Raw genomic sequence first — 24,958 nt, forward strand, 5'->3', positions numbered from 1 at the left:
AAGTATTTTATAATTTTTCATATTTCTGTTTACTTACTATTTCATAATAAAGTAATTATAAAATACTTTCTTTGTGTTTATTTGATTCCTAGTCAAGAGAATTACTTTATATATAGTCAATATAGGCACAGAGTTAAATTTTTTAACATTTTCTAATGGTGGTGTGCCTCGTGATTTTTTTCATGAAACAAGTGTGCCTTTGCCCAAAAAAGGTTGAAAAACACTGTCCTATGATGTAAGTAATAGGCCTCGCCTGCTAGCCTGCTCCCTAAAATATTACTGGTTTGCTCATTTCTATATATAGGGTGCCTACATTCTGCATGCCTATTGTCTTTGTCCATGGAGTTTTCTTGGCAGGGATCCTGGAGTGGCTTGCTGGTTCTCCACTATGACCTGTCCATCTTGGGTGGCCCTGCACAGCATAGATCATAGCTTCTCTGAGTTATTCAAGCCCCTTCACCATGGCAAGGCAGTGATCCGTGAAGGAAGCTACCAGCATGAGTTTGACCAAACTGCGGGAGGCAGTGGAAGACAGGAGTGCCTGGCGTGCTCTGGTCCATGGGGTCACGAAGATTCGGACATGACTAAACCACTAAACAACAACATTCTGCATGGACTGGTTGCATGGCAATATGTGCAAATGGCTTTATATACCCGTTAGCTTCATAAATTGCCATATAGCATGTATTCAACACAAAAAACAGCGACAATTTGTTGTTGACGAAGGACAGCTAGACATATAAAGGGCCCCATTAGCTTCAGTAGCTTAGGGACTCATCAAACCTAAATCTGGCCCTGTAGCCCGCCATGGCTATGACAAGCTCAGCAGCTCTGCAGATCAGAAGAGCATGCTTTAGACTACAGGCGATTAATTGGTGGACTGGGAGCCGCCACCAGGTCACAGCCTGGTCTAAGGCGGCTGCAGCGGCAGCATGTTTGGCTTAAAAGCAGGTATCAGGTTGGAAGAAGGTTGAAGGCTGCTGCTCTAAGGCTAAGGGGCAGCCCATGCTGTGTCCTTGATATGCTGTTGGACTTTAAAGGGGTCACCATCGTGTTGGGGCCTGTGGGCACATGTGGAAATTGGAGAAACCTTTGTGTGCACGATGCATGCACAAGGCTGCAATGGAGTGCAAGCCGTAATGTTATTGTACTGGCTACAACAGAAGAACGCTTCTTGCAAGCCTGGTTTCAGAGGAAGGAAGTGAAGCTGTGAGTGCATGTTCACCTGCGGGTGCCACGATGGTGACCTCTGGACTATAGCAGCTGCACTCGAGAATGAGAATGTTTATTACGAAGTATTTGGGAGAGGCCAGAGCAACCAGGCTGGCTTGGCGAGTGCAGCCCCAGTGCAGATATATGCCCAGGAGTGAGTTCCCTCAGCTCCAGACTTCATTGGGTCTTGTTTCTGCGTTGGCTCCGCAGGTCCCATTCCCCGCAAGGGCCAGAAAGCAGCTTGCTCTTGAAAAAATCTCACATAAGCCAAAAATGCCCAGGGGCCACAGTGCTCAAGATCACTTTTTGCCATTTGGCCTAATTTTATCTTATATACAAGGGACGCGGGTGGCACTGTGGGTTAAACCACAGAGCCTAGGACTTGCTGATCAGAAGGTTGGTGGTTTGAATCCCCGCAACGGGGTGAGCTCCCGTTGCTCGGTCCCTGCTCCTGCCAACCTAGCAGTTCGAAAGCATGTCAAAGTGCAAGGAGATAAATAGGTACCACTCCGGCGGGAAGGTAAATGGCATTTCCGTGCGCTGCTCTGGTTCGCCAGAAGCGGCTTAGTCATGCTGGCCACATGACCCGGAAGCTGTACGCCGGCTCCCTCGGCCAATAAAGCGAGATGAGTGCGGCAACCCCAGAGTCAGCCACGACTAGACCTAATGGTCAGGGGTCCCTTTACCTTTACCTATCTTATATACAAATACAAGTGGCTCAGGGATGCCAGGCCCAATGGGTCTATGCGAGAGTCTGGATTTAGCACAGTTCAATGTAATTCTTAACCTTTTTTGGGGAAAAAAATATGTACCGGTAATTGTTTTAATTTAGACCATGGAATCCTTTGGTAATTAGAGACCACGTATCCTTTCCTTCTTGATATGTTTTATTATTGATTCTGTAAATTACAAAGCTGCACCCTGCACTTTCTTACTGACAATTGAGACAACTTATCCCTTTTTTTTTTGAAACTAAATTGTCTTTCATTTCTTTTTCCCTGTGACTTGCCTGTTGCTATTAAAATTCAGTTTGAAAACCTGAAAAGAAGAAAGGAAGCTTGATTACCTTGAGAAGAGAACACACCACCTCTAGCTCAGTTTGTCCTTTGAGTGGGAGGTCGCCCATAAACTTCATCACAGCTGGAAAAGCAGATGCAGATAAAAACACACACAGAGAGAGAGAGACCCTCCAGATAAGAAGTTAAGAAGAACCTGTTGGATCAGGCCAGTGGCCCAGAGTCCTCTTTCCCACATATTGCCCCTGGGAAACCCAAAAGCAAGACCGGAGCACAGCAGCACTTGCAATTCTTAGCCACTGGTATTCAGAAAGACATACAATCTTTGATAGTGGACACATCGCCTAGACCAGGGGTAGGCAAACTAAGGCCCGGGGGCCAGATCCAGCCCAATCGCCTTCTAAATCCAGCCTGCGGACGGTCCAGGAATCAGTATGTTTTTACATGAGTAGAATGTGTGCTTTTATTTAAAATGCATCTCTGGGTTATTTGTGAGGCCTGCCTGGTGTTTTTACATGAGTAGAATGTGTGCTTTTATTTAAAATGCATCTCTGGGTTATTTGTGAGGCCTGCCTGGTGTTTTTACATGAGTAGAATGTGTGCTTTTATTTAAAATGCATCTCTGGGTTATTTGTGGGGCATAGGAATTCGTTCTCCCCCCCCCCCAAAAAAAAAAAAAACTGTCCGGCCCCCCATAAGGTCTGAGGGACAGACCTCTTTTAAAGCCACCCACCTTGTGAGAGAGAATTCCTTAGTTTATGTGCTTCAAGATCATTTGGAGTTTTCCCTTTGGCACACACACAGAATGGAACTACAACTTTACGAGAAAAAGATACTGCCCCATCACGCCTGATCACTTTTCTCCTCATGCGATCAGAGGAAGTGATACTTCTGATTACCAGCTGCTGGGAATCGCAGGAGAGAAGTGTGCTGTTCTGCCCGGGTCCTGCTTGTGCCTTCCTAAAGCAGACCTCCCAGCTGCTCACCTTGGAAAGTTTCTGCAGCTATTTTGTTCAGGCTGCTGTCCGTGAATTCAATGAGCGACTCCTGGATGGGGGCCTGTGCAGGGAAGGAAGGAAGAGGTTTGGTGACACAAGTGATGGGCAAAGGAATTGGGCCAAGCAAAGGGGTGTGACAGTTGCACACAATGCTTTACACACTTGAATAAAACCCCTTGGACCTGAACTGCGTTAGTTTAACTAAGCACAGAAGTGGAGACTGACATTTTATTTCATGGGTTGTATCCAGCTAAGCTTTACTTAGAGTGGATTCATATAAAATAATGGACCTAAGTAAGTCATAGAATTGTAAAGTTGGAAGGGAATCTCCGTTCTTGTAACTTGAATCCATTCATTCGAGTGCTACCCTCCAGAGAAGGAAAAAGCAAGCGTGCTGCATGACAGCTTTTTAGATATTAATTTCAAGGGGTTAACTCTGAATATGACTAATACTGGATACAAACCAATTTTATAAAAATACAACTAGTTTTTAATGTTTGTCTTTATATGTATTTTTAAAATGTATATTTTACACTTCCTTTTGTAAACCGTTTAGAGGTCTTTTTTTTGGAGGGGGAGAAAGTGGTGTATAAATGTTGCTAAACATAAATAACTGTCCGGGGATGCAGTGGGCAGGGATTTCTCCAGTGCAAGCCAAACAATTATGAGTGGCTCAGTGACATGGGGGCATGTCAAATTTTTCAACTTTCAAATCCCCCAAGTGAGGGGTACTAAAAAGTTGTAACATGTAACCCAAGAAAATATTTAATGAAAGCAATAAAAAAAGACTTGGGAATTCAAAATATATTTTGGTTAAATTAATATAATTTAGTTTTGCTGGGTAAGTAAAATGTGTGTAAAATTGCACAGAAATCATTAAAAAGGATTGCTAAGTACTTGCGGTTTTATTATTGTTATTATTATTATTGGGCATTACCTGACATTTGAAAATTAAAATTCTTTGGTTTTCTAAAAGCACTTTATGTGCTTCTTCATCAAATATAGCCTTACCAAGCTAAATGTTGTCCAACCACAAAAATAATAGCAGTGGGGTCCCTCAGGTTGTGAATGTGATCTGTGCGGGAGGCATGTTCGCAACCCGCAGCGTCGTGTCTGCACATGCGTGTGACACGATTCAGTGCTTCTGCGCATGTGCAAAGCATGATTTAGCGCTTCTGCGCATGTGCCGAAACCTGGAAGTAACCCATTCTGGAACTTCCAGGTATCGGCGCATCCGTAACCTGAAAACGCGTAATCTGAAGCGTCTGTAACCTGAGGTACCACTGTACACACATGGAGAGGCAGGCCAGTCAGAAGAAAACTATCATTGCTCAAGAAAACTATTTGTATTACCTTGGTGAATTTCAGAATATCTGCCATGCCATTCGATTCACCACTTTTTTTGGATTTCTGCTTGTTGGGATCCCTGAAATTAATTCCAGACATGAATTACCACCTGCCTTTCAGGGAAGCTTCCAGGTGGACGAGGTCTTTCCCTCTTCCCTTGGGATCTGTGACTGCCTGGTCCCCTAGGGACCAGCTCAAGCCCATCGGGGGGGGGGGACGACCATTCCCTGCCCTTTTTGCCGGGGGAGGGGGAGCATGTCGTCCACAAAGATTCCCAAAATGCAACTCATTTCCACATGCTAATAAATGGAGTAGAGAGGAGGGGCTATAACTGGGACAATTGTTGTGTGTGTGTGTGTGTGTGTGGCCGCCACCACAGCATATATTTAAAGCACTATGATACCACTCTCAACAGCCATGGCCTTCCTCCCAAAGAATTGTGGGAGCTGTAGTTTGTTAAGGGTTCTGAGAGTTGTTAGGAGAGCCGCTATTCCCATGCCTGAAGCTGGTTATTCCGTAAGCATTTTGCCTGCATGGCTTTGCTGCTGCCTTTGCTGTGAACCAATGCATGATTATAAAGTAAGTCAACCTTTATTTATTTTTTTAAAAAAATACTTTAAAAGTTGTTGCCTGATTCATTGTTAAGCAAGGGAAGAAGGCGAAAGCCAGATTACTCCATAGCTGGACTTGCTCAAAACAAGGTTTCACAGCCTAATTCCTATGTGTTTAATTTTGCTGCCAAGGATGGGGTTTTGAAACTGCTTAACCCACACATGTGGGCACATGAAATTGCAATTAATATACCCTCTCCTACCTGTTAAAACCCATCCCATGCTGTCTTGCCTGCCACACATACACATATCCAGCTATAGGGTGCAGTAGCTTGTGGGTCTGTTTTCCGGTTCAGGCAACCCCCCAACTTATCTCACTTCAACCTCCGATGCAATTTACTTCTTTGAGAGGCAAACGATTTCCGCGAATCGCGGCAGTTGACATGCTGCAAGAGAGCCAACTGCCCGTGGCAAAGAGTGGGCCATCTTGACTTACCTCTTGGTCATCCCAAGACATGCGATGATCGCACCCCGTAAACGTTAGCAGGGGTGTTATAACTAACTGGTATGCTGAGGTGGGTGGAGGGGCACGGTTGCAGCACCCCAGAATTCCTTTGCTTTCCTTACACGGGGGATTGCAGCCACGGGACACCAACTCTGACACACCAAACTTGAGATGACGGCCTCCGTTTCTCGAGGGCAAACAAGCCCTTAGGGGGCTCCGTCCGTCCGCACGCACTCACATCTTTGCCCTCTGCCCTTCTCGGAAATACTTCTTGGAAAACTCCAGCATGTTGAAGGGGCCGCCTCGTGGGCTGATGTCCTTGGCGCCCTGAAAGCCCTCTGCACTCTCTGTGAATTCGCTGCCTGCCAGACACACCTGGGGGAAAAGAAAGGAGAGGCCCAGGGTGTTCGTCTCTTGATTTTTGTCGGGAATGTGCGGGCACAGTCTTTCTGATAAGGCCACGGATCTATTGCAGCCCAGGTGGATCTGGGACTTTGCCTACTCCTTCCAGTTCTCAGTTCCTCTAATGCAGGGGCAATGGGTTTGGTGGCAGAGGGCTTGCGTGGCTTGTGAAGAGGGGATACCCATTCAGAAAACCCACTTCCGCCCTACGGAGGAGGTGGGGTTGCGGGCTTCATGGCTCCTCCATGCACGCAGAGGCTGGAGCCCAGCCTCTGCACGATTGGGGGGATTCCCGCCCGCATCATCCCCTGGTCGGCCAATCGGCTGGCTCAGGGGGCGTGGCCTGCCCTATTTAATGAAGGACACGGCTGGGGATCTCCCTCTTTGCTGCCTACCAGCTCTTCCTGCTTTTCCCACCCTCCCGTCCGATAAGGTTTTCGTTCCTTGACCTTGCTATGGACCTTGGTTGGTCGCCGTTGAGGGGCCTGGTAGGAATTTTTCCACTTGGCAAATTGGGACCAGCCACTTGGTTTTCGCCTACCTCGTAGCAAATCATCACAACTTTCTTGGTAATGGCAGTTAGGCATTGGAATTGTTCTGTAGTTGGAAGAGGGGAGATAATGCCATCACCTGCCCCGCATATTGAAGGGTAGTCCGATAAAGGATTTCGGGGGGTGTGGCGCTGTCCAAAGCCTGGGGAGGTGAGGGCCTAAGGCACGCCCCCTATCAGTGACCCCAGGGGAGTTCCTAGTTGATGTGTATCAGCAGGGCTCCCCCTACTGGTGGTTAACCCTTCCCGGACTTCAAGCGGACGGGCTGAAGTCGGATATAGTCGTTTAGGACCAATGCCTAAGCCAATACCGCTCATCACCTATAACCAATAAAGTTGGGGCCTTATTTAGCCCATTAACCTTATTAATTGTGTCATGTGTCATTATTTCCACTGGGGGGGGGCGGGAACTCGCCACGCAAGGGAGATAACAGGTGCGGTTGTCCTTATAACGCAGGTGCCAGAGTGGCTCAACTTCCCCTTGGGTCCAGTGGCTCAGAGGAAGAGGCATCCACTCTGCACAGCAAGGTTTAATTAAATTAATTACCGTATTTTTCTGTCTATAAGATGCCTCCATTTATAAGACGCCCCCTATTTTGGGGGACTCAGATTTAAGAAAATGGCCTCGGCGCTATCTGTGTATAGTCACCCCCTAATTTCTGACGTAATTTATTAGGAAAAAAACCTAGTCTTATACATGGAAAAATACGGTAATTAAAACCTGAGGCCCAGATGCAGCCCACCCCACCCCTGTCTTCTCTGTCTGGCCCTCATAATTCTCTCCAGGCTGCACGTCTCTAATGGCAAGGAATGGCCAGGGCACGTAGGGGAAACTGCCAAGGGGCTACTGTTGCTGTATCACCAGTATCTGCCGCCTGAGGCAACTGCCTAATGGTAGGGCTGGACTTGCCCTGCAATTCTTCTCCCAAGATGAACAGCGAGAAGGAAGAGAGTGTGGTGCTTTAGAGACAGCTTCCTGGGAGTCTTCCCTCTCTGGTCACCTTAGTGAGAGAGTGGCGGGCATTGCAACGTTCCCGGGGCTTCCTTCCTCGCCCCGAATCCTGCTTCCCACCTCGCTTTGAGGCCTGGCATGAGAAACACGGCCACCCCCTCCACCTTGCACTCGCCTCAGTCTTCTTGTCAAGCTCCTGAGCCACAGCTGCGGATGCAACAGCCACAGCCACCGAGGCCGGGACAGCCACTTTGGCCTGCTTGTCCTTGGGCTCCTCCTTCTTCTCCGCGGGAAGGTGGGTAAAATCTGGCGCTGCCACCGGCTGGACGCAATCGGCAGGGAAGAAGCCCGATTTCCCATAGATGGCACCAAACTTCCAGCCTACACCAGGAAGAAGGCATTGAGTTATATGCTGTCAATATCCCCCCCCCCGCTTTCATGGTGGTAGAGCTGTTACTGCTCCCTCTTGACATCAGGCCAAGGGCTTTTATCTATCATGGCACAAAATGGAGACAGATACAGTGGTGCCCCGCAAGACGAATGCCTCGCAAGATGAAAAACTCGCTAGACGAAAGGGTTTTTCCGTTTTTGAGGTGCTTCGCAAGACGAATTTCCCTATGGGAAAACGAAAACGTCTTGCGAGTTTTTTCCTCCTCCCCCCTTTTCCTAAGCCGCTAAGCCGCTAATAGCCACTAAGCCGCTAATAGCACTAATCCGCTAAGCCGCTAATAGCCGTTCTTCGCAAGACGAAAAAACCGCAAGACGAAGAGACTCACGGAATGGATTAATTTCGTCTTGCGAGGCACCACTGTAGAAGGAGCCAGAGGTGAACTATGCCCTTAACAAAACAAAAAAATTCCTTCCAGTAGCACCTTAAAGACCACCTAAGTCAGTTCTTAACAGTCAGTGGAAGAAGAACGCCTTTTTTTCAGGGCTCAGATCCGCAGTGGGTCTTTTTCTTCTTCTTCCTTTCCCCCCTCCCCACCTTTTAATTTTGATTTTTGCAGTGGGTCTTGAACCTCCAGCCTTAGGGATGGCAAGTGGGCATACAGCTTTTATACTGCCTCTGGTCAAGAAGAGAACTGCATCAAATAGGCCAAAGTAGGTCATGGGATAGTCCCTGGTCAAAGCTCCAGGTTAGATTTGCTTGAGCAGCCCCATCTGCAAAATACGTTTAAAGCACTATTGTAAACAGTACTTTAAACACTTACTGCAAACAACAGGGCCAGATTTAGGTTTGATGAGGCCCTAAGCTACTGAAGGTAATGGGGCCCTTTCTATGTCCAGCTGTCCTTTGTCAACAACAAATTGTCACTGGTTTTTGTGTTGAATATATGCTATATGGTAATTTATGGACCTAATAGGTGTCTAAAGCCATTTGCACATAACAAAATATGTATTTTATCAAAGTAATTGTTGAACTGAAATACGAATTAAGAAGTATATTAACAGTGAAATAATAATTAAGCTCTAACTTAAAATGATGTAGGTTTTATTTTGTTTTTTATCTTATATTTTGGAAATGTACATCCAGGTTTTTCCCCTTTAAATTTTTTGGTGGCTCCCAAGAGAGTGAGGCCCTAAGCTATAGCTTGTTTAAAGGTAAAGGTAAAGGTACCCCTGCCCGTACGGGCCAGTCTTGACAGACTCTGGGGTTGTGCGCCCATCTCACTTAAGAGGCCAGGGGCCAGCGCTGTCCGGAGACACTTCCAGGTCACGTGGCCAGCGTGACATCGCTGCTCTGGCGAGCCAGAGCTGCACACGGAAACACCGTTTACCTTAATCCGGCACTGGCAAACAGTCATGGCCGCCCCAAAGAATCCTGGGAAGTGGAGTGCCTTAAGGGAGATGTGAGTTGTTAGGAGATGCCTATTCCCCTTCCAGAGCTACAATTCCCAGGGCTCCCTGGGAAGAGGGACTGACTGGTGAACCATGCTGGGAACTGCAGCTCTGCGAGCTGAATAGGGGTCTTAATGAACAACAGCTCCCAGAATCCTCGGGGGAAGACACAGCTGTTAAAAGTGGTATGGTAAAGGTAAAGGGACCCCTGACCATCAGGTCCAGTCGTGACCGACTCTGGGGTTGCGGCGCTCATCTTGCTTTCCTGGCCGAGGGAACCGGCATACAGCTTCCGGGTCGTGTGGCCAGCATGACTAAGCTGCTTCTGGTGAACCCGAGCAGTGCATAGAAATGCCTTTTACCTTCCCGCCGGAGCGGTGCCTATTTATCTACTTACACTTTGAGGTGCTTTTGAACTGCTAGGTTGGCAGGAGCAGGGACCGAGCAACGGGAGCTCACCCCATCGCGGGGATTTGAACCGCCAACCTTCTGATCAGCAAGTCCTAGGCTCTGTGGTTTAACCCACAGCACCACCCATGTGGTCTGAGGGTGCTTTAAATGTATAGTGCAGATGGGACTCTGCTCTTGAGGGAAGGAACATGCGAAGTTTCCTTGTGCCATGTCTGTGATCTGCCACTGAGCAACAGCAGCAGGCATAGGTCGCTTTTTAGCTTGCAGGAGTCTATTTGTCCAGGAGAGGGAGAAAGACCACTGCACACAGGAGAAAGGGGGGCACGGCACATCACCACACGCAACAGCCACCCACCAAAATCCTGGGTGCCCTTCTTCACATCCTCCAGGAGCATCACTTTCTTCCGCACCACGCAGCCGAAATAGCGGTCTGTGGGGATGGGAGAGTCACGGCGGTGTCAAAGGAGGGCACGGAAGACCCTCTGAACCTAGCCCTGGGCAGGCTCCCGGACTCACAGGGCAGGTGAACCGTGGACCAGCCCTGATCCTCTGTTGCACCTGCCATTATCCACCTGCAATCTGCAATACCCCCCTCATATGTTGTGGCTGCATGCATCCCACCTCTCGGCACAACACGGCGAGGGAGGAATTTGGCTTGGGCTCGCACTGCAACACGGGACAAGACATGCACAGAAATCCTTTTGAACTGATTGTGCTGCTCCGAAATTTTGCGGAATGGTTATCCGTCCCAAAAGGTGTGTGCAAAAAATGTGGATGTATTGGAGAAAGTCTGCATATATTAGTGAAATGGCTTGCAAAAACGTGTAGACTGTGCAAAACTGCAGATGGAAAAAGGCTGTATGTTAAGAGAAACATAGACTGAAATGCTCAGGATTTTTTGTGTTGCTTCCCATCCTCCCCCCACAGACTTCCTGCTGGTCTCTCACCTTGATCCAAGCCTTCCATTGGACGCAGGCAAATGATGTCTCCTTTATGGAACCGTAAGAGGCTTTTATCGTCTGTAATATGGTTCTTGATCGCAACCATGTACTGTGAATCCTAGAAGGGGGAAAAGACAAAGGGTGGCTGGCTGGGGGAGCAGGGGTACAAGGTGCTCCAAAAGAAAGGGTCTCTGCTATATCTTTTCACCTTCTTGAGTTCGTTGAGGAAATAGTCAATCAGTGCCTTAATCTGGGCAGCTTTGGGGGAGAAAAGGATGAGCTTCTCGTTGGTGAGGTTGACCTCCAGCATGTTCTTCGAGCCGGTGGTCACAAAGAGGATATCGCCGTAGCTGTGGAAAAAGGAAAATGGGGTTCATTGCCAAGCATGGAGGTCAGTGATGCTGAAAGTGGATCCAGGAAGGGCAGACACACAGCACATTTGGACGATGGTGCTGATGCCCTTCCTCCCGGGTTCTCAGAGGGGAATATGGGGGGCACTGCCGCAGAGGGAGAGACTCTGTCTGTGGACTGAGGGCATTGTCAGGGACTGGCCCAGGGTGAAAGGCCAGGGCCTTTTGTGCTGGGGCCCCAGAAGCCCTGCCCCTTTTCCTCCCCGGGCAGCTGGATGCACTGCAATGTAGACCACTGGTGAGATCCCCAGCTACCCAACTCTTAAATGGTAAGGTAAAAGGTAAAGGACCCCCGGACGGTTAAGTCCAGTCAAAGGCGACTATGGGATTTGCGGCGCTCATCTTGCTTTCAGGCCGAGGGAGCTGGCATTTGTCCACAGACAGCTTTCCAGGTCATGTGGCCAGCAGGACTAAACTGCTTCTGGCACACCGGGACGGAAATCAGAGTACACGGAAACACTATTTAACTTCCCGCCGCAGTGGTACCTATTTATCTACTTGCACCGGTGTGCTTTCGAACTGCTAGGTAGGCAGAAGCTGGGATAGAGCAACAGGAGCTCACCCCCGTCGCAGGGATTCGAACTGCTGACCTTCTGATCGGCGAGTCCTAGGCAGGAGGGTTCTCCCATCCCTACCTGGAGATGCCATGGACTGGTCCTTTTGCATGCAAACCAGGTGTTCCACCACCAAGCTACAGCCCCTTCCCTGATGCTGCCAGCTGATGAGACCCACTCCTCACTAAACCTACCTGCATTTCCCTGACCTTCACCTTTCCATCTCCTCCCAGGGATCCCGGCCAATCCTGCAGCCTCACCTGTAACCCCGCAGCACCCGGAGCTGCTCCCCAGGTAAGTTGGTGCCCTTGACCAGCCGCAGCAGTTTGATCCCTGTGTCAGACACAGCCAGGATCTGCACTCCGGTGCCCACACTGCCCTGAAAGGTTCAAGACAGAGCCGTTAGGCGTGGCATGGCTCAGCTTACGGAGGGAGGGTGAGCCTGGAGAGCGAGGGGCATCTGAGAGAGAGCAATGCCTCGGATGAAGGACGGCATGCAAATTTAATAAGTAATAACAAAATAAGTAAATAATTTAAAAAGCACAGAAAATATACACTAAAATTGCAGATGGAATCAGATGTTAAAAAGAAGTTAGCCAAAAGAAATAAAAAGAGAACAGGTTGTTCCCTTGTTATGTGTTCAGGCCCTCAGTGTTTGTGGGTGTTGGGAAACCCATAATCCCTGGAATTAGTCAAAGTTAGAATTAATCAAGGTTTGGTTAAAATTGCAGCAAATGGGGATAGGCCATCAAGAAACAAAGGCCGAAAGGGCCAGTTATTAGAGCACCCACAAGGCAGTAATATATTACAATATATTATGTCTAATGTACATGTCTGGTTAGACTGCTTAAACAAAAAATTTTTTAACAGACACCAACAGCAGTACAGCAAGGGTGCCTGCCCAGATTCAATGTGCCGTGAGCTCCAAAGTTTGGCTTTATGCTGGCTTTTTAAATTGTCGAAACAAAACAAAATAAAATAATTTTAAAAAATCCTTCCAGTAGCACCTTAGAAACAAACTAAGTTAGTTATTGGTATGAGCTTTCGTGTGCATGCACATTTCTTCAGAATTTTAAAATTGTTTTATTCTCTTTCCAGTTTCTGCCTGGTTCCGAACTCCTGAATTGTGGCTTCTGGGCTCTGTTTCTTATGCTGAGGCTGTACTGTTACCCACCTGAATAAAGATATCTTTCTTGCTCACAAGAGGCTCTGTCTGCATGTCTTGGGTGGGAGCAGGACAGGCAGTGGCTAAAGCAGTAGATCCTGTCCTATGACAGAGAAGGGGAACCCTATGGACCCCCAGATGTTGTTGGACTCCAGTTCCCATCAGCCCCAGTCAGCATGGCCAATGGTCAGGCATGAGGGGAGTTGGAGTTCAGCAACATCTAGAAGGCACCAGGTTCCCCTTCTTTCGTCTACTCAGTTTGCCTGGATTTAAGTAGCTCCCACAGAAGATTTTTTTTTTGCTGCAATAAGGGTGCAAATGTGGATGCTTCTTACCGTAGCAGGGAAAAGGCGAGAGAAATACACTTCCCAGCCATTCCGGGCAACGCTGATGATCTCCTTCTTGACGCTTTCATCAGCAACCGGACTAAAGGAGTCCAGCTTGTTTTCCGCTGAGGAAAGAAACAGAGTGTCAGGGAAGAGTTAGAAGTTTCCAGTTTCTCAGAGGGAGAAAGCATTCCCCAAGGGGGGGAAGGAGAGCAGTGAATCTAATAGAAGAGAACAGGAGGAAAAACAGGGAGGGACTGGCTGTTCCCAGGAAAGGCAAGGGATAAGTTCTAGCTCAGATTGGGAGGAGGGGAGATACAAGCCAGCTCTAGCCAGGAGGTTAGAAAAAAGAGCGCGAAAGCGAAGGGAAAGGCGCATTCGCCATTTTGAGAGTGGCTGGTCACGGAGAAGCAGAGCTCAGAAGGTATCTGAAAGAAGTGACTCTGAGGAAGAATATTTAAGAACCGTTTATAAGATTGTTTCGTTAATAAGCAATAAAAAGTTTTATAAAAGAACAAGAAGCGTTCTTGTGGTGATCTGAAGAGGACAACGACCAGGCCTGACACAGAGGCTGGCTTTACACCACTCTCGGATCCCACAGGATCCCTCAGTTACTTGAGCGTGAGAGAATGGGCAAGCCTAAGTTAATGGCAGGACTTTGGCTGGCAGGAATACCGTAAGTCCTGCCTTTGAAGAAGAACCCTGTTGGAACAAGCTACAGGGGGCCCATTTTTAATCTAGCCACATATCCTTCCCACAATAGCCAACCAGATGGTTTCAGAAGTCCACAGGTTCACAGGAAGGCCAGAGTTTGGCCAAAACAACTACCATTCAAAGATACACTGCCCTTAAACATGAGGCTCCATTTAGCCTTCGTGGCTGGCTGCCACTAACAGACCTAGCCTCTATGACAGGAATAGGGAAACTTTGGCCCTGCCGATGTTGTTGGGCTCTACTTCTTATCTGCCCCATGTAGGGATATCGCGGAGCGAGGAGTGGGGTCCGGAGGGAGCACACTTCCCTGCCAGCAGGCAGCCACAGTCTGCCTGCACGTGTGACCCTGGGGTGCAGGAAAAACTCCCCCTCAGACAAGCCATGGCTGCCTGGAACATCGTTTCCTAAGTCTGACCTTTTGCGGTGTCAGACTTTTGTCTCCATTCGTCATACAGTGGTGCCCAGCAAGACGAATGCCTCGCAAGACGGAAAACCCGCTAGACGAAAGGGTTTTCCGTTTTGGAGGTGCTTCGCAAAACGAATTTCCTATGGGCTTGCTTCACAAGACGAAAATGTCTTGCGAGTTCCTGCGGGGTTTTTTCCCTCCCCCCCTTTTTCTAAGCCGCTAAGCCGCTTAACAGCTGATCCGCTAAGCTGCTTAACAGCTGATCCGCTAAGCCACTTATCAGCTGATCCGCTAAGCCGCTTAACAGCTGATCCGCTAAGCCGCTTATCAGCTGATCCACTAAGTTGCTAAGCCGCTTATCAGCTGATCTGCTAAGCCGCTAATCAGCTGATCCGCTAAGCCCCTAAGCCGCTAATCCGCTAATGGGCTTGCTTCGCAAGACGAAAAAACCGCAAGACGAAGAGACTCGCGGAACGGATTCTTTTCGTCTTCTGAAGCACCACTGTACACTGTGCAAGGGGAAAATGACGCTGTGGAACAGGTGCCACAATAGCTTTGTACCACCCCACGATTTCGGGACAGAAGATGTGTAAAGGTCACAGCCCAAAAATGTATTTGCCTAGCTTGCATATTTGTCTCAATAAAAGGAGGCTCCACAGGAATGGTGGTAGCTCGCTTCAGACCACCTGGGCGCAGCTCACATGATGATCAACACCTGTCTTGTGCCTTCACTTCAGCCCCAGCCAGCAAAGCCAATGCAGCCAGGGATGAGAAAATTCAACAGTTTCTCGAAGGCCAGGGGGGCCCATCCCAACTTTATGAATCTGTCTCATGTCCTTCTAAAGCCTTCTAAGACAGCAGACACCAGCACATCTTGTGGCAGTGAATTCCATAAATTAAGTAGGTGTTCTGGGAACAACACACACCTTTGTCCTGAATCAAAGCCCAATCACTGGATGACCCCATAGCTATTGCATTATGAGAAATGGAAAATAACTTCTCTTTCTTTCTCTTCCTTCCTTCTTATTTCTCTCTCCCCCATCCCTCGCCACTTCCTCCACACCATGCAAATTATTATAAACACATAATTTATATGTATATAAATGTTTATTCCCTTGTCCCTCCTTGGATCCTCTTGAACAAATGGGCTGACCTTTTTTTCTTGGAACTCATTTCAGGTCTATGGCTTTATGTTGCCCTGGGGCAGGATTGGGGAGGGAGGAGCCAAAGATAACGAGCCACCCCAGCTGAAACAACAAGGCTTACCGAAAAGGGCCTTCATGCGGAGTCTCTCCTCCTGAGTGATGCGTATGCAGGCCTCGGACAAGGTATCGTTGAAGATCTGCAAGGAGAAATGCATTGCGTCAGCCTTCCCCAACCTGGTGCCCTCCAGATGTTTTGGACGCTGGCTCCCATCAGCCCCAATGAGTCGGCACCCAAAACATCTGAAGGGCACTAGGAAGGCTCCTTTAGAAGTACCAAAACTCGTAAGAACGCAAGACAACCCTGTGCTGGATCAGGCCAACGGCCCATCTACTCCAGCATCCTGTTCTCACAGTGGCTAACCAGATGCCAGGGAGGATCGACTGGCATTTTCATTGCATATCTTTAGGTGCCAGGCAAAAACCTTCCTCTTCTCCCAGACCTTTTGCAAAGTAAACCATCTATTACCTTTCAAACAGGGGTGGGGGGTATTGTTTTGTATGTTATTATGTTATGCATTTTTGTGTTTTTATGCTACAAACTGCCCTATGATCCTTGGATGAAGGGCAATATGTAAATTTAATAGTTTAATAATAATAATAATAATAATAATAATAATAATAATAAACAATGTGGGATCACACTTCACTGCCCCGATACCATCATGAGCTCAAGTAACCATGAATGCACAATATTAAGGACATCCTCAGAGTGGATGCCGAGGTGGAACTCTCTCAGGTCACGTGTGGCTGTGTGCATTGCAAGGGATCCGGGGTGCACCTCTTGGTGCAAGGAAAGATCTGAGGAACAGCCCCGCCGAAACAGCTGGAAGCAGAACCGGAATCTCACCTGCCGGAAAAGGAGATCTAGCACAAGAGGGTTGTTGATGCTGTCCTTTGGGTAGAAAACCTGCCAGGAAAGAGAGCAGAAGGTGACCAGGGAGAGAGCAGAACCACCCTAAGAGCACTGCTGGAACAGACCAAGGTGCGTTCATCTAAGCCAAGGGTGGGGAGACATTTTCGGCCTGAGAGCCGCATTCCCTTCTGATGGACCTTCACAGGGCCACATGGCAATGGTGGACGGGGCCAGAAGAGAAAGTGGGTGGGTGGGGGAACAAATGTACTGTATTTTTTGCTCTATAAGACTCACTTTTTCCCTCCTAAAAAGTAAGGGGAAATGTGTGTGCATCTTATGGAGCGAACGCAGGCTGCGCAGCTATCCCAGAAGCCAGAACAGCAAGAGGGATTGCTGCTTTCACTGCGCAGCGATCCCTCTTGCTGTTCTGGCTTCTGAGATCCAGAATATTTTTTTCCTTGTTTTCCTCCTCCAAAAACTAGGTGCGTCTTGTGGTCTGGTGCGTCTTATAGAGCAAAAAATACCGTACATTTTATTTTTCTCCAGTCTTTATACACCCTTCTCCACCCAAGTAAACGTGTCACAGCTTATGTAGATAGAGGGAGGGTGCTCCACAGGGCAGGTGCCACTACTGAGAAGGCTCTCTGCCTGGTTCCCTGTTACCTCCCTTATCATATCTCTTCCAACCCTGCCTTGTTAATGAGGAAAAGGAGAGAGCAGCCTTACTCAGGGGAAATACCTCTTTCCTGAGATAGATTTTCCAAGAGACATTGCGGTATGCATAGAACTCCTCACTGCAACGACGGTGAAGCTGCGTCTGGATAAGTTCATCCTCAGATGATAGTTCACGTGAGACCGACACTAGAAAAGAGGAATTGGTCAATAGCTGTGCTGGAGAAGGAACAGCCTGCCCCCCAGGGCTCTCTGTTAAGTAAGGAAAGGCCACATCCCATACCCAAGGAGCCATGGTAGATCACACAAGTATCATGTCTGAGGCCTGGTTTAGCCAAAGCATGGTCTGTTTGAACGTCCAAACCCAGCCCAGTAGACTAACCATGGCTTGCTTTCTGGCAACAAACAAAGCCATAGTTTACTGTTGGCTCACAAACCACGGTTTGTTTTAACTATGGTTCAGCATTATGTCTGAAACCAACAGCCTTGCTTAACCACCGTTTGTTTGGCCACCCCCAGTCCAGGTGCTCTCCAAGCTACGGAGGCACGAGTAGCTGAAAAACAGAGCATTTACGCAGGAGGGAGAAGTAAAAGATGGCACCTCCCACCTGAACTTACTTCAGAGTCCACCACCTCATTCTGCTGCATGTGAACACCAGGCCTCAGGCAGCCCAAGAGGCAGTTCATCCAGTCAAGGAATCAAGCACAGTGAACACAAAGCCATTCTTTACCTGGAGAGGCCTCGGGGAAAGATCTGGTGATGGCGGGTGGCAGGCGGATGGCAGAGGGCACAGCCACCTTGGCACAAGTCACAGGCTTCACCATGGCTACTGCCTCCTTGGCTCCCAACTCCCTGATGACCTGCAAGCAAGCCAACCCCACATCACACAGCCGCAAACCTGAGCTGGCACTCAGAGCATGTTCAGCAGGAGCACTGCCAGTCCTGGTTTGCCAAAGCCACTTCTGCCTTAAGGAGGAGGTGGGGTTAGGGGAATCACAGCCCCTCCACGTGCGCAGTGGGTGGAGGCCAGCCCCGCCTGACTGGGGGGAATCCTGGCCGCGTCACCCCCTAGCCAGCCAATCGGCTGGTTCGGGGGTGCGGCCTGCCCTATAAAGGCAGGACGCGGCCGGGGATCTCCCTCTTTGCCGCCCGCTAGCTGTTCCAGTTTCCCACCCTCCCACCCTATAAGGTGCTATGGAACTTGGTTGGTCGCTGTTGAGGGGCCTGGTAGGAATTTTTCCACTTGGCAAATTGGCACCAGCCACTTGGTTTTCACCTACCTCGTGGCAAATCGTCACAACTTTCTGGGAATTGGCTGTTAGGCATTGGTATTGTTCTGTAGAAGGAAGAGGGGAGGTAGCGCCATCACCTGCCCCGCATATTGAAGGGTAGTCTGTTAAAAGATTCCAGGGGGCATGGCCCTGTCTGAAGCCTAGGGAGGTTAGGGCCTAAGGCAGGCCCCCTATTGGTGACCCCGGGGAGTTCCTAGTTGAGCAGGACTCCCCCTACTGGTGGTTAACCCTTCCTGGACTTCAAGCAGACGGGCTGGAGATGGATTTAGTCATTTAGGACCAATGCCTAAGCCAATACCACCCATCACCTATAACCAATAAAGTTGTGGCTTGTGGCACTTCCGGGTTGGCGCCTCCAGCAATGGCAGAGTTCCTCCGATCGGGAGGAATTTGCTCCGTGGAAATCAGGGTCTGACCGCCAGAACTGGGTAACCTTCCTCAGCCCAAGGGCCACATTCCCTTCTGGGAAGCCTTCCAGGAGCCATGAGCCAGTGGTGGGTGGGGCCAGAGACAAATGTGGGTGGAGCAAGGGATACAAATTTCACCTTGATGCAGTAGATGTAGTTTCTGCACACACAGCTCTCTATTCTCCATGCCGGCAAGCAAAAGGCATTGTTATCTGAGTTCAAGATACATTCCTGCCAGGTTAAAACACTCAACGGAATGTAAATCTATGACAGTGACTGGTGTGTGTAGGGGTAGTCTAGAGAGAATCCCAAGGACCAGATGGAGAGGAGAGCTGCATTTGCACATCCACAACATGCCCTGTTTAGGGCAGCCCTGTTTAGGGAAGCTTTTAATGTTTAATAGGTTATTGAATTTTAGTGTTTTGTTGGAAGCCGCCCAGAGTGGCTTGGGAAACCCAGCCAGATGGGTGGGGTATAAATTATAAATTATTATTATTAGTAGTAGTAGTATTATAACAAGAATTATTAATTATTCTTATTCTTATTCTTATTATTAAACTTTATATACCACCCTTTGTCAGTAGACCACAGGGCAGTTTAGAACCCACAACAGAAATATACTGCATAATGTAAAACCTATGCAACATAAAAGCAAAAAACAATTACATAAGCACAATTAAAACTGGGGCAACCCAGTCAGAAAAGTAGGGCAAAAGGAAAACAGCAGCAGCAACAATTACAATAAGGAGTACGTAACAAAATACAAATTCTCTTAGCAGCAACAGCACAGAAGTAGGAGAAAATCTGCAGCAGGGTATTCAAAATATAAAGGTCGCACACAGGTACAGAATCTTCTCTTCAAGGTAGCTCTTAGTCCTGGCCACCTACAGAAAACGGCAGAGCCTCCCGCTCTCCCACCCCAGGAGCTTTCCTCTCCTTGTCTCCTCACCCTGGGAGATCTCCGCTTCCCTGCCTTTCACTCTTGGCCCTTCCAGCAGCTCTCTGCCGCTTCCATGCGGGTGAAGTCCTTGGCTCCTCAATGGCGTCCCAGAAGGGGAGACAGCAGAGGGATATGTCCCTTTGGTGTCTCACCTTTGAGGTAACTTCCACTGACATTGGCCCATCACAGGGCAGCCCACTGCCTGCAGCACACCTGGCTTTCCTCTCCCCACCCTGAAACAGACCCTCAGGATGGGTTGAGCCTAGTTGGGCTGGCCGGCACTGCTTAGATACAGACAACTGATGCTCCCTCACAAACCATTCTGTTTCCCTAATCCACAAGGCGGCCCTGCCTTCCTGGGATGCATGTACTCAGTCGCCCCCAACCATACCGGAGCAGGCCGCGCTGGTGCCTCCGTGGCTGCCAGCTGTCCTTTCAGGATCATCAAGGCTTCCTCGTGGGGATCCATTTTCTTCACAAATACTTTCCCGCCTTCCTTCCTGCAAAGATATGGAGGTGTATAGATATAGAACCACCAAGGGATTCATGCAAGCACTCCTCTCCAGCTCCCTAATACAGGGTGAATCCTTTAAAAGAGGCCCCGAGGATACAGAGTACAAATGTTCCAAGGGGCCTCTTTTAAAGGACTCACCCTGTAGAACCCCCACAAGCACCCTCTTGAAAGTTCGGGATTGTTGAGCAAGCCGGTGGTTTGTGGCTGCATTAGGAGACTTAAACTTTGAACCAGGAAGGATAAGCACCCGCCGTCTATTACGCCATGGACCTCACTGCCCCCGGCCACATTCAGACATATCTCATATAGGCATCCATTTTGGGTGGATGCCTATTTGGACATCTGGAGGGCCTATGGTAACTTGTACAGCTGTCTATTATTATTTATTGGTAATATTATTTCTCAAGGATGCTCCCTAGCCAAAATAATGCTCACGGCATTTATTGTCAAAGTTGACAGTTGCAGCAGTTTCCACAGCTCCGAATAGCCATGCACACCAGTTTGGTGTCTAAGGGCAGCTTTCCCAGGTATTTGCTCTATGGAACAGCTTCAAAAGCAGGGGACCACTCCCCCTCCACCAAATTTATGTACCTTCCCCTGATGGGCTGCATGCACACACTCAGACTGCACCTGTGTGGCAGCTGCCTCTGCTCCATCCTTTTCAATCCCCTCCTGGTTCTGCGAGACAGCAGTGCAGGAGAGAGTGAGGAAGCACCCAGCCCTTCACTTGCCTGACCTGCCTCTTTCTCCTCTTCTTCCGCCCCATCCTGCGCTCCACCCTCCGGCTCTGAAGCTTCCCCTGCCTCTGACTCTTGCCTCCTGGCCAGTACAGATCCCCACAAAACACTGGCTCCCTTTCCCAAGTCAGACGCTAGTCCTCCTTCCCCCCGGTGTGCACCCTCCAGCGTCTTGCCAGTCTCTGACATTATTTGCACATGTAGGTTCCATGTTAGCAAGAGCTGGCACAACTGCGTGTTTCCGGGGCCTAAAGACTGGAAGAGGTGCCAGCTTTCGTGAGCTTGGATCTGACCTGATGGGTTCTGGGAGGCGTGCAGGTTGCTGATACTGCTTGATAATGTTGCGGATGTTCTGCGTCGGCTCCGGAATGTACTCCGAGTTCAGCTTGGAGTGGCGGACAAGCTCACCAGCACGCAGCCTGGAGGCGGGATCTGTGCAAGGAGGGACAGAAAAAGAAGCCAGACAACAGTGGCCTGTTTGTATAAATTGTGGGTTGAGGAACTTCAGGCTCCAGGGGCCACATGTTGGCCTCCAGGCCTTTCTCTCTGGGCCTCTGAACCCTCCCCAGTCCACACCCAGCCATGGCTCTCACCCCACATGTTTTTGCCTGGCTGGCATGTGTCATTCAACTCTGATAATGCCTCTCTGCTTCCCTGAATGGGGGTAGGGGTGAGTGTCAGTAGAAAATAGTCTACTGCACAAAGGTAAAAATGGCATTCGTTGCTCTCCCTGTTTTTGCCTCTGGCCCCAGCCACCACTGGCGAAAACAGAAACTCCTTACCAGATTTCTGAAAGAACGGCATGTCTTGTGTAAGGCTCGGTGATGCTGCAGAGCCGTCTACCAGCCCTTTCTCGGCTTCTCTCTGCCACGGAGGGGGTGAAATTGAACACTGGGATGAGTCGCAGCCTCAGAATTCTGGAGCTGGGAGCTAGAACAAAATCTAGAACAGTACTCTTGAGCCACCTAGTCCAAACTGAGACCATTCCCAAGCCCTCTCTCTTGGGTCTTCTCCCCACACTTAAAAGCCATTCCCTGGATATTTGGGTGTGCCCAGAGCCCTCCTGAAACTGCTCCCTCCCCTCCCCAGCTCCACCAAACCTGGTCCATTGCTCTACCGCAGAACTGTGGATTTGAAGACCTGCCGTTCCTGACTGGGCACGCAGCTTGAAAAAAACAAACAAAACCCAGCGGTGATGGCCAGGCCACCTTTGGAGGTGAGTGAAATGAATACGGGCAGAGAGATATCCAGTGACGGGCAGCTCGAGGTCACCTAAAGGAGGGCACAAAGATTTCAGCAAAAGCACGCGGTGTCTCAGAAGAGGTGAGGGAAGCAGCCTCTGGGCCGCGAGGGCACAAGCCAGATCTATGCAACCTTCTAGGGTTGTCATCAAAGGCTGGCATAACTGTCGAGGAGACGCACCAGAGCAGGGGGACCCACTGGCACGACCTCCCTGCGCCTGCTCTTCTTCTTCGCCACTACAACTTGCTTGCTCCCCTGGCCCTTGTTCTAGCTTGGCAGGGATTAGAAGGGTGGCATTATGTACCGGTGCGGCTATCCCGAACGTGCAAGGAAGTCAATCCCAATTGTTGGAGGTCATGCACAGTCAAAGGTACATATTACCATATGTGGTGGTGTTGTGACATCTTCAAAGAAGAATGCTGTCTTCAAAGAAATAAGCCTGATATACAACAAAACAATTGAAATGTCCCCTGCACTGGCACTACTTGGGCTTAGGATCCCGTCTGCTCACGACTATCTTAAAGATGACCTCTTAACCTCTCTATTGACTGTTTCCATACAGGTGTTGGAAATCTGGTGTTGGGCTGAAGATTGATTCTTGGTGTAACAGAGTATGGTCAATAGCATGGCTGAGAAACTAACATGTCAGCTGAGAGTGGCAAATGGCAAACACAATCCACATTCCTTTTATAACATATGACGAATGTTTATTGAATACATAAATTGTTCAGACTGTGGCAAGAATCCACCCAGCACTCATGGGAAAACATGGCGTGTTCTTTTAGACCAATCCAGTGAAATTTTAACACATGGCATGATAAGAGTCTGTAATTTTATTAGGACAGGTTATTTGTTGTTTACTGTTGTAAGAATTATTTTCTCAAAATTTATCTTCTGTACCATGAAAATAAATAAAAGCAGTATTATTATTATTATTTTAAAAGGAAGGTTATAAGGGTTTGTTATTTTGACTGGTGTGTAACTGGAATGCAGAGTTAAAAGTAAATTATCACATAATCAATTCTAGCATGCAGGGGGCCAACAAAATAATATAATTTGGCATCTGAACAATTGGCATTATTAATTGTATTATAATTTGGTATTGTGACAATGAGGCTTTTATTGGGTTATTGTAATTGAAAACGAATAAAAATTATTACACAAAAATAAATAAAAAATATAAAAAGAAGGAAGAAACAGCTGTAGGCAAGACAGAGGCACAGTAGCCGTCCTTGCCTGCTTCCTCAGCAGCTCTGTCTGATAAGGAAGTAGGTGGCAGAGATGAAGAGGGGGAGCAGTGGCGGTGGCAGCAGATGCTTATAATGACGTTGATGAGGTAGACGGACAGAGGGTGGGGGCCACTCCAACATTTGGAGGAGGCACTGCAACCAGTGATGCACTGGGGGGGGGGATGCAGCCATGTGTCACTGCCAGCTATGTCTTGCGCTCAACAACCATCTCTGGGTAACAGGGGGCCCAGAGGGCCATCCACCTCGTATTTAGCCACTGACCAGAGAACCAAGGACCGCAAGCATCTTCTTTGTGTCTTATCACCTGTACGCTTAAGAGACTCACCTGGGGAGGTAGGCCCCCTTGGGGCCCGGCATCATAGGTGCCGCTCCTCTGGGTCCTGGAAGGGCTTCTGTGCTGGGGGGACCTGGGGCTGGAGTACTGGTTTGCACTGAGTGAGGTTGCACCGGCCAACGCTGCTACAGCGGCCTGCTGCCGTCGGCGGAGAGCCTCCACTTGGGACATGTGTTGAGCCTGCCCCAGAGAAAAAGGGCAGGGGTTAGGGTTGCCACCCTTCTTTTTCCAGCAGGGCTCCTGTGTTTTTAACAGCAGGGCGCCAAGCGGCAGTTAAGGGTGCAAGAACCCTGATGGAAAAGAGAGAGTGGCCAATTTTAAAAGGCACATCCTATGATCCCAGGGAGTTAAAGCAAAAGGAAGGAAGGAAGGAAGAATCATAGAATAGAATCATAGAATCATAGAGTTGGAAGAGACCACAAGGGCCATCGAGTCCAACCCCCTGCCAAGCAGGAAACACCATCAGAGCACTCCTGACATATGGTTGTCAAGCCTCTGCTTAAAGACCTCCAAAGAAGGAGACTCCACCACACTCCTTGGCAGCAAATTCCACTGTCGAACAGCTCTTACTGTCAGGAAGTTCTTCCTAATGTTTAGGTGGAATCTTCTTTCTTGTAGTTTGGATCCATTGCTCCGTGTCCACTTCTCTGGAGCAGCAGAAAACAACCTTTCTCCCTCCTCTATGTGACATCCTTTTATATATTTGAACATGGCTATCATATCACCCCTTAACCTCCTCTTCTCCAGGCTAAACATGCCCAGCTCCCTTAGCCGTTCCTCATAAGGCATCGTTTCCAGGACTTTGACCATTTTGGTTGCCCTCCTCTGGACACGTTCCAGTTTGTCAGTGTCCTTCTTGAACTGTGGTGCCCAGAAGTGGACACAGTACTCCAGGTGAGGTCTGACCAGAGCAGAATACAATGGCACTATTACTTCCCTTGATCTAGATGCTATACTCCTATTGATGCAGCCCAGAATTGCATTGGCTTTTTTAGCTGCTGCGTCACACTGTTGGCTCATGTCAAGTTTGTGGTCAACCAAGACTCCTAGATCCTTTTCACATGTACTGCTCTCAAGCCAGCTGTCACCCATCTTGTATTTGTCCCTCTCATTTTTTTTGCCCAAGTGCAATACTTTACATTTCTCCCTGATAAAATTCATCTTGTTTGTTTTGGCCCAGTTCTCTAATCTGTCAAGGTCGTTTTGAAGTGT

General features: G+C 48.7%; 1 protein-coding gene across 1 annotated transcript in view; it reads right to left on the minus strand.

Moving 5' to 3' along the window:
• MYO15A (myosin XVA) overlaps positions 1-24,958 on the minus strand; it is a 101,642-nt gene that overhangs the window by 23,114 nt on the left and 53,570 nt on the right. The window contains exons 36-53 of the mRNA XM_079953638.1: positions 23,738-23,926; positions 21,703-21,784; positions 21,214-21,352; positions 20,061-20,169; positions 17,761-17,890; positions 17,097-17,218; positions 16,352-16,411; positions 15,566-15,641; positions 13,189-13,304; positions 11,949-12,067; positions 10,933-11,074; positions 10,731-10,842; positions 10,139-10,213; positions 7,709-7,914; positions 5,868-6,004; positions 4,580-4,652; positions 3,215-3,287; positions 2,279-2,352 (exon numbers count right to left, since the gene is read on the minus strand). Of these exons, the coding sequence (XP_079809764.1) occupies positions 2,279-2,352; positions 3,215-3,287; positions 4,580-4,652; positions 5,868-6,004; positions 7,709-7,914; positions 10,139-10,213; positions 10,731-10,842; positions 10,933-11,074; positions 11,949-12,067; positions 13,189-13,304; positions 15,566-15,641; positions 16,352-16,411; positions 17,097-17,218; positions 17,761-17,890; positions 20,061-20,169; positions 21,214-21,352; positions 21,703-21,784; positions 23,738-23,926 (2,034 nt within the window). The remainder of the gene's footprint in view (positions 1-2,278; positions 2,353-3,214; positions 3,288-4,579; positions 4,653-5,867; positions 6,005-7,708; positions 7,915-10,138; positions 10,214-10,730; positions 10,843-10,932; positions 11,075-11,948; positions 12,068-13,188; positions 13,305-15,565; positions 15,642-16,351; positions 16,412-17,096; positions 17,219-17,760; positions 17,891-20,060; positions 20,170-21,213; positions 21,353-21,702; positions 21,785-23,737; positions 23,927-24,958) is intronic.

Source organism: Podarcis cretensis (assembly GCF_951804945.1).
Source record: "Podarcis cretensis genome assembly, chromosome: 14".
In the NCBI taxonomy this organism is placed as follows: domain Eukaryota; kingdom Metazoa; phylum Chordata; class Lepidosauria; order Squamata; family Lacertidae; genus Podarcis; species Podarcis cretensis.